Source organism: Brassica napus, chromosome C6 (genome assembly GCF_020379485.1).
Source record: "Brassica napus cultivar Da-Ae chromosome C6, Da-Ae, whole genome shotgun sequence".
Taxonomy (NCBI): Eukaryota; Viridiplantae; Streptophyta; class Magnoliopsida; order Brassicales; family Brassicaceae; genus Brassica; species Brassica napus.
In genome coordinates this window covers 36,743,491-36,751,711 of record NC_063449.1, presented here as the reverse complement: position 1 = coordinate 36,751,711, position 8,221 = coordinate 36,743,491, and the positions used below count along the sequence as shown (strand labels likewise).

The 8,221-nt window shown below is 37.7% G+C and overlaps 2 protein-coding genes across 4 annotated transcripts; one reads left to right on the top strand and one right to left on the bottom strand.

Annotated features, from left to right (window-relative positions):
- On the bottom strand, nt 1–2,959 carry BNAC06G25230D. The gene is made up of 10 exons (XM_013888289.3): nt 2,710–2,959; nt 2,199–2,376; nt 1,942–2,099; nt 1,713–1,858; nt 1,570–1,632; nt 1,398–1,490; nt 1,119–1,280; nt 951–1,036; nt 715–866; nt 1–633 (listed from the first exon to the last, which is right to left on the bottom strand). Exons 1-10 carry the CDS (start codon nt 2,822–2,824, stop codon nt 329–331), a joined length of 1,458 nt encoding a protein of 485 aa, XP_013743743.1. The 5' UTR covers nt 2,825–2,959; the 3' UTR covers nt 1–328.
- A 1,983-nt stretch (nt 2,960–4,942) lies between these two features.
- LOC106449855 (ran guanine nucleotide release factor) lies at nt 4,943–6,892 on the top strand. Of its 3 annotated transcripts, none has more exons than XM_022705156.2 (8): nt 4,943–5,137; nt 5,216–5,359; nt 5,450–5,485; nt 5,574–5,711; nt 6,044–6,130; nt 6,204–6,251; nt 6,339–6,394; nt 6,484–6,892. In XM_022705156.2, the coding sequence occupies exons 2-8, from the start codon at nt 5,282–5,284 to the stop codon at nt 6,629–6,631; spliced, it is 591 nt and encodes a 196-aa protein (XP_022560877.1). In that variant the 5' UTR covers nt 4,943–5,137; nt 5,216–5,281; the 3' UTR covers nt 6,632–6,892. The 3 variants fall into 3 exon arrangements, with proteins under 3 accessions (XP_022560877.1, XP_013746991.1, XP_013746990.1); XM_013891537.3 differs by having other exon boundaries at nt 4,954–5,137; nt 5,279–5,359; nt 6,339–6,415; XM_013891536.3 differs by having other exon boundaries at nt 4,956–5,137; nt 6,339–6,415.
- Nucleotides 6,893–8,221: the final 1,329 nt, after the last annotated feature.

The following is an 8,221-nucleotide window of genomic DNA, read 5'->3' as shown; positions in this document are numbered from 1 at the left end:
TTTAGGTATATCGTAGAGAATTTCTCTTTGATATTTCCATTAATGTATAAATATTTTTTGAAAAAAATTCTTATCATTTCGAACTCCCTTTCATCCATTAAAAGAGGTATAAGGATGCTCCTAAGCACTACAATAGAAACACAATGACCAAACTTTATCACCACACAATCAAGCCACCTAAGCTGCGTACAAAGATTAATTCTAACTCCTAACTATCCCCTAAACTCTCTGAAAAGCTTCACTACGTTCTCATCCACGCCAAGTTAACGGTAAGCACTAAACGGTCGTGCAAGTAGTTAAGAATTGCTGCCTCGACGGTTTACACTCTCTACCAGATAAAACCAGTCCAGGACTGTTCACCGGTTGAGTCTGATTCGCTACCCATCTCGTCATCATAACTTTCGTCAGGAAGCAACTTGATTCTGTCAGCATGCTCAATCAACCAATCACTGAATCCTGGAGAAGCAGCGAGTCCCGCCATTGCTTCCCTCGTCGTCTCTCGTGTCACCTCTTCATACTCTTCCTTTGTCAACTTCTTCCGGTTCGGCGTCCTGTGGTATGTAGAATAGTAATCCTTCCTTTCGATCGGTGTTCTCCGGTTAAATGAAGACCGTGCCATCACATTCCTCAAACCTAGAGTCATACCACACCAAAAAATTTATCAATTATTTCGTTTTAAGGCAAACAATGTAAAAAGCATATTAAAAATCATACCGTTAGAAGGAGAGCCGGTAGATGAAGGTACAGTCCTAGCACTGTTCCACAGTCCACCTCCTCCAGGACGGCTAAGGAACTCAGCTCGTCCTTGCATTGGACGTCCCTTACCAGCAGGGACCAGCCACTGCCTTTGAGATGCAACGCTTTTCCTGCGTAATTGCAACATTATTTCAGTCTTAAAGACAGAGTCACAGAGCAAGAGATACAAAAAGAGAAGGCAAGTGAGTACATACCTACTGTGAATGGTTCTGCTGAGAAGATAACCAAGTAAGCTAGCTGAGAGGAAAGCTCCCATCGCCAAAGGGGTATCCATTGTGCTCTGAAGTAAAAACGAGAGTAACACATCAGACTATTGTTATTATTATAACACTTTCATTTACAAGAACATATGCAACTGTTACCTGGAAGATAAACGTGGCGGCTACAGAACGCATGGCCCATTTAACGAACTGGGCAACACTAGCATCCACACCTCCATCTTTGGAGACAACGAACTTTCTCACCGTCCAGAATCCGAAAGCAGCTCCTGTGATGGCTATTCCCACAAGCACGAGTATTGCAACCTGAGTGTGGGAATCAAGTAGCAATAGTTTTACTAAGCTTATGCTAATATACACATTAAATAGCTTGCAATACACATCAATTTAGAATCTGAAAGAACTGAGAAGAGAGGAACTTACTGGACTATACATGTCTTCACTCAGCCCGAAATTGACAAGAATCATGTCGACCATCATTGAGAACTGATGTAGAATGAATGATCCAGCTCCTACCTGCAACAGTTATTTCAAAAGTAAGCACTTTCTATTGGAACAAATTGGTTGGAGAACCAGAGGGCAAAAAGATACTCACCACAGATCCGTAGAATGCAAGATACATCACATTTTTCCTCCCAGTAGGCAATAGTCTCATAACCTACAACAAGAAGCAACATTTTGACATAACTATTAAGCAATACTATCATGATCAGGAGGAAAAAAAACATCAACACTTACCTGGAAAATAATGATAAGAACGACGAGTAAGACACCAACAGCCATAGAGCTGGTGTAGTAAAATGGAAGCCAGCTGCTGACAAACGGTGCTGCGAAGATCACGACCAGTCCGACCACAAGACAGAGAATACGCCATTGCTGAAAATCTGCAGAAAAGAAAAACATAATCAGAGAGTGAAGATTAGTCACTAAAGCCTGAACAGGTCTCTAAGAGAGAAGAAGGAGGAACCTTCTGTAATGGAGATGGTGACTGAAGCAGAAGATTGACCAGTGTACTTCAAATCAATGTATTGTGTATCATATGGGGACATGACGAAGCTCCACTGGCCCTTCTGAAGATTTTTCCAATCAGATTTCTCACACCGGCACATTCCAAGTGAAGCATTCCTGAAAAGAGACCACCATAGTACAATGGTGAAACAAGGCTCTCTCTTTTTCCTTACTAACATATGAAAACATGGATAGAAGAAAAGGTATTGCACTTACCGGTGAACACAAATCTGAATTTTGCTGTGTAGCCTCTCCGAGAGAGTAACCAAAGGAGCCAACTTGACCTTAAAAGAATGTGCATACTTTCCTAATTCGGTTCTTGGGTAGCCAGAGACTTGGATGCGCTCGCACGAAGTAAGGTTGACACTCAGAGCTGAGTTGCCTGGACCAACACCTGTGACATAAATAAGCAAAACTATGAAACGTATATGCAGGGGAAAACATAAAATAAAAATTCAAGCTTTATGTATCCTCAGTTCCAAAGGAGAAAGCTTTATGGTCTGTGGAATGAACACTAGCAGATTGAAGTGAAGTGAAGTGAAGTGACACAAAACCCAATTCTCACAAAATCAAAAAGACCCAGCAGGGAACTTCATATCCCTAAGTGTTTATCAAGAAGCGAAGAGAGAATCAAAGTAAAAGGGGGTATCAAATAAGTACTTTAAAGAGCAACACATGAGTAACTAGAGAGCGAGATCGTTAAGAGTCATCAAGTAACACACAGTACCTTTGAGCGCCTCCGTGTCCGATGTGACTAGGGAGGATAAGAGAAAGAATACAATAAGATGAAGGAGAACAGAGATTCGATGAGGAAGACGAAGATACGAAGAAGAAGAAGCCATTATTGAGTGACCCCTTGCCTCTCTCTCTCTCTCGCTCGCCAAGGGAAGACGGAACTGTGAGAAGCGCGCCTCTCAGAACGCTATATTTAAGCTTTGCGTTTTGTGCGCGTCGCGTTGTATTGAAGTGGCGATAGAGTCTCGGTTTAGTTAAATTAATTGTTTTTGGAGGCGCGTAGCGTTGTATGTAGTAGGCCTCGGTATTGAAGTCTCGGTTCGGCTCTGGTTTAGTTTGGTTTCTTTTCTTATATGCACAGATAATTCGGTATTTTTTTTGTTCAGAACCACCAAATACTACAAATATATATTCTTACTAGATTCTGATCCGAGCTTACAAAACACGGATTTATTTTTGAAATTAAATAATTTTTTCTTATATAATTTCTATATAAGATTATGTATAGGTTTGGGTACATTTACTCAGACGCACTGAACCGTGCTGGGAAAAAACCAAAAATTAAACTAAATTTCATAAATAACCGAGCATATCATATATCTTTGGAACCGAAAAATAGAAACCGAACTAAGGACCAAATGAATACTTAAATTTTAAAAATACAAATTATATACCTATTAAACATAACTAAACTATTAAAAAAATATACTATTTATGGAACTATACGTAGTAATGATCTCATGTGTAAACATGTTTGAATAATCTGTCATATATTCATAGTGATTTACTGTTAGAATAATTATATAATAGATTATGGGAGAATAATAATTGAGTTCATTTAGATTATACAAAGTATTTATATAGTTAAAGGAATATAAAGTAAGACTAAATAAATAGTTAAGTCTAATGAAATGGATTCAAATTTGTAATTTGCACATTGTTGAAAAAAATTGTCCAACAAGTTAATAAATCAAATGGGGAATCATCAAAATTTGCTATGTTCTTTGTAAGAAACTATAAAATTTAAACCACTCTTTAAACGCAAGAAAATGATAGTTTCACTTATCTCTTTGTTCTATTATCTGATTTTTGAATCATATTATGGTAATTGACGGTGGTGTTGTCGATCATTCATTTTGTTTTTTTCAAACACTAGAAGAACATGTACACCATAAAGATTAAAACTTTCTAAGATCTGTTCATGTGACCCATAAACTAGATGGTTAGGCAAATTTGATCTAAACCTAAATGATTATGACATCTAATCAAGATATATAAATCCAATCTAGAGATTCACTTGAGAAGCCGAAAGTTGGTAAATCAATGTCTAGAAAACAGCCACTGAGGGAAAATAATTGTTTTTAAGAGCAGCGATTTGTTGATAGAGGTTGAAAATGATGACATGGTGTTAGAGAGATTTAGGGTTGAAGAAGATAACTAATATTTGATTGATTATGTTTGAATGAACTAAACGCTTACAAGTAGTGTTTGCACAAATCGACTCTTGACCAATATAGTGGTTTATTTAACAACTAAACTAAAATGAGTAATTAACAACTTGCATATCTCTTTAAAATGAACAGTCATAGTATAACAAGTTCGGTATAAACCTTTAACCTAACATATGCAGAACCATGTTGTATACGTCTCTAAGAGCTAGGGCCGGTCATGAGATTTTGAAGGCTATAAAAATTTACTAAAGATTTCAAAAAAATTGGAAACATATATCTATATAATTTTCTTCAAAAAATTTAGAGATTTGAAGCGAATGTTTCATCCGACTTTGCCTAAGACCAGCATTGATGAGAACACAACTTAACCTCGGGAAATTTTGTAAATTACAAGCTTTCAAAAAAACGTCCTCATTTTAGTCATAATAAACTAAAGGGTTTTTGAACCGGGGCGTCTAGCTCTGGTGGTAAAGGACTCACAGCTGTGAGCACCGCCACCTGGGTTCGATTCCCGGCCACTGCGGATTTAACATTCGGGCCTCAGCGACACAAATTAGTCTCTTGGGCCTGGGAAGCCGTTGGGAAAACTGTGTTTAATCAAAAAAAGAAAGGGTTTTGTGCACGATGCTCTGGGTGTTTTTTTGTTGCACAAAACGCTGTCGTTTATTATGACTAAGACAGAAAAAACGAATCGAAAATAGCTCGGTTCCAATCCGGTATCCCTTTTGCAAAAACCAATAAAGAACCGGAATTGCATTCACTCCGACCGAAACCAAATCGAAGAACCGAATTCTTTTTCTTGTTTTTGGTTATGTTTGACTTGGCGTTGTAATGACGCCCCCCTCTGCGTGAAAGTGAAGCTTCGCTCGATTAACTCACCTATATATACAAGTTATTTAAACTTTCTACTGATTCCTACAACTTCGATCAACCAGTTGGTTCCTCTATACTCGCCAGATTAATCAATCGGTAAATCGCTTTTGTCCCCTAATCTTCTCTTTCTTTTAACGAGTTTACTGGTTACCTATAGTTTTGTCATATTTGTAGTTTTCGGTTAGCTCTGTTCTGTTCTGAGTAATTTTAAGAAAAAAAAAACTGTACGCCGAACAGAACATGTCTAGTAGTGAGTTGTGTCTGGAGAGGCCTTTGTTTGGCGGCGCTATTACCAGCGCCTTCCCTCAAAGATTCCAGGTCTGTTTCTCATCATCAATCATGTTCTCTCTTTTTTCTTTTTTGATAATAATCAATCTTCTATCAACAATGGTGTCATGATTTCTTCAGGATGCGAGTAATATCCGACAAGTTCCAGATCATCAGGTTATTACACTCTTCCTCTACCAAACATAATGTTGTTATAAAGATTTGGATAGACAGAATCTCTAATCTTAAGTATTTGGTTTGGCAGGAAGTGTTTGTGGATCCTTCAAGAGATGAGAGTTTGATATTCGAGCTTTTAGATTTCAAGAGCGACGTCGGGGACAACGGCAGTGCTTCTTGGTTTCTTCAGGATCTTGCTCGTGAGCAAGACGCCGAAGCATTCAAGGTAACCCACTTGAACTACTAGACTTTGGAATACAAAACACCATTCAGTTTCACTTTTGGAAGTTTCAACCTTTCTTGTATTCTTCTTGTGCACCAAAGACTTTAAAACATATGTATAGAATGTTTGAGCCTTTTCAGTAATAATAAGAATAGTTGAGGCTTGTGTTTTTCATTGCCATGCTTTTAATTTCGAAAAGTCGTATAACTAGCTAGAGCGTATTTGTTATTTCTCAGTTCAGTTTCTGAAACTAGTCGAACTAGAAACAATTATCTTGTATGTCTTTGATTATATGATACAAAACAATAGTAGTAATGTTGCACATGTAATTTCAGTTGATTGACCAATCACAAGTCATTGAAGCTCCTGGACTCTCCTTCAGAAACATCCCTGCCGTTGTCACATCTGCTGTTGGAGAGATGGTAAGATTAATTCATTTGATGCTTCCCCTTTTGTTTTCCATTTTTTTTTCTAACAAAGAATGATTGATTACAGGCTATATCCAAAGGAAGACAGGGAAGAGATGCACAAAACTTAGTTAGGGTAATTAATTAAGTTTCTCCTTGTGCTGTCCTTTGAATGTGGTTCCTCTTCTTCAACTGGTCTTAATGTGATGATCTCTTCTGGCAGGTATATGTGGCGAATCTTCGTCTCAAGGGAGTTGAAACAGATGTCTTAGTGACTGCGTATGAACCTATTCTCATCAAGTGAGTCCCCATAAACGTGTTGTTGTTATTGTTGTCTTTGGTCTCATGTGTTTGCATTTTGTGTGCAGCCCACTGAGCGAAAGCGCGAATGCTGTGGGATCTGGTTTAGCTGTGCCAGCTTCACAATCTGGAATTTCGCCAATGTGTGATGTCATTAAACATGCAGTCTCTACGTTCAGAGTCAATGACTGGAGTCTATTCGGTTCCTCTGCTTGAGTTCATGCTTCATCAGCAAAACGAAACAGTGCAAATCTGCCAACTGGTGTTATGTGGTTTCTTAATGTTGAAGTTCATTAGTTTGTGTTGCGTTTGGATAGCTTGGCTTCTCAACCGGTTTGAGTTTAGAGTTCTTCCTTTTACGAATTACTTTGAGAGTTTATACAGAAATAGAAAGCCGAATGATACACTTCTTTGCCCAACACAATAATTGAATTAAGCCACGAAGACTTGATGAATAAAGAAAATAACTGGAAATGGTTATAATTCAATTTTTTTTTACATCAAAAGACTATTCTAATAGGTGGTCTCCGAATTAATACTGGAATAAAATAATTAACAAAAAAAAATAAATCTCGATGAAAATTACATGTAGTTTTGTCTAATGAATCAGATGTCCTGTTTTGCGCCTGTCAACAGTGAACAATATTGAAAACTGAAATCTTCTTTGTAAAGTAGTTTACTCTGAACTAAGTCATGATGTCGGGTCTTAAATCATCGAAGTTAAGGCTTTTACCGTCCGTCCCAAAAAACTGATATACTTATTGAATAGTGAAACATATTTTCCATTGACCAAATAAATGATTTAGTTGCTTGTGTAAAGGTGACAAGCGCGACCTCCTGCAGTTTTTTAAGCCCAAAAAATTATTCTTTATTGATGAGTTCTTCCAAATCCATCCACATCTACTATACCGAGAAACAGAAGTCCATAAATTATCCATTGAATAAATAAGTCCAATTATTATTACAAAAAAGACAGAATTAGATATAATTCAGTCGAAGAATCTTGTATTAAGTTCTATCACGCCCCTTCTAGGAAAAAGCCTTTTGTTTTGGTTTCAGTTCTCTATCTAATCAAGTGACGTCTTGTCGAACAAATTGGAGTCGAACTAATGAATCAAGAAGTAGACCACGAGGCTCTATTCTAGTCACTAATCTATAAGAACAAAAACTACGCTATGATTATCCAATAACTACATCATATCACGTATGGATTTTTTTCTTAAACAATCTTTGGGTTGAAATGAAATGTAGTCCTATCGTTATTCGCCAAGATAAGTAACAGTGAACCAAAATACAGAAGCTTAATAAACAGACAAAAGCTGAACTTGTGCAACCAACTAATTTTCGTAGATAGTGAGACTCGATCATTTCCTGACATAGACTTACTGAACTTATGAATCTCTTACACTTGGAGAGCCCACTAGACCACACACCCTTCGTACATCTTTTTTTTGTCATCTGATAGATTATATTAAAACTGGTGAAATGCACTCGAATACACATAAGCCGGCAAGAAACACTTTTCTTCCGGAGCCACAAGCCGGCAAAGATCGAAATCTTTCCAGAGTCATAAAAGAAAACTACTAGATATCTAGGAAAAAGGATGACCAGGAGTTCAAACATAAGCCAAAAGTCGAGACAAAGGTGAGGGAGTAGACGTGATGATTGCACTCCAAAGGTGAAGAGCGCATCGATCTCCAGAAGAAGGATAGAAACAGGTCGAAGAAACTTCAGAGAAATGGGTAGAGGACCTGGAATAGACTCCTATCCAAAGAGCCAAAATACAAAGGTGGAGGATCCTCAAAG

Excerpts from the sequence above, each read along its gene's own strand:
- BNAC06G25230D (XM_013888289.3), bottom strand. The coding sequence starts at position 2,824 with ATGGCTTCTTCTTCTTCGTATCTTCGTCTTCCTCATCGAATCTCTGTT. Across the intron at positions 2,377-2,709 it reads GGACACGGAGGCGCTCAAAG|GTGTTGGTCCAGGCAACTCA; the intron begins GTACTGTGTGTT and ends TTTATGTCACAG. Across the intron at positions 1,859-1,941 it reads CACCATCTCCATTACAGAAG|ATTTTCAGCAATGGCGTATT; the intron begins GTTCCTCCTTCT and ends TCTTTTCTGCAG.
- LOC106449855 (XM_013891537.3), top strand. The coding sequence starts at position 5,282 with ATGTCTAGTAGTGAGTTGTGTCTGGAGAGGCCTTTGTTTGGCGGCGCT. Across the intron at positions 5,486-5,573 it reads GACAAGTTCCAGATCATCAG|GAAGTGTTTGTGGATCCTTC; the intron begins GTTATTACACTC and ends TTGGTTTGGCAG. Across the intron at positions 6,131-6,203 it reads CATCTGCTGTTGGAGAGATG|GCTATATCCAAAGGAAGACA; the intron begins GTAAGATTAATT and ends GATTGATTACAG.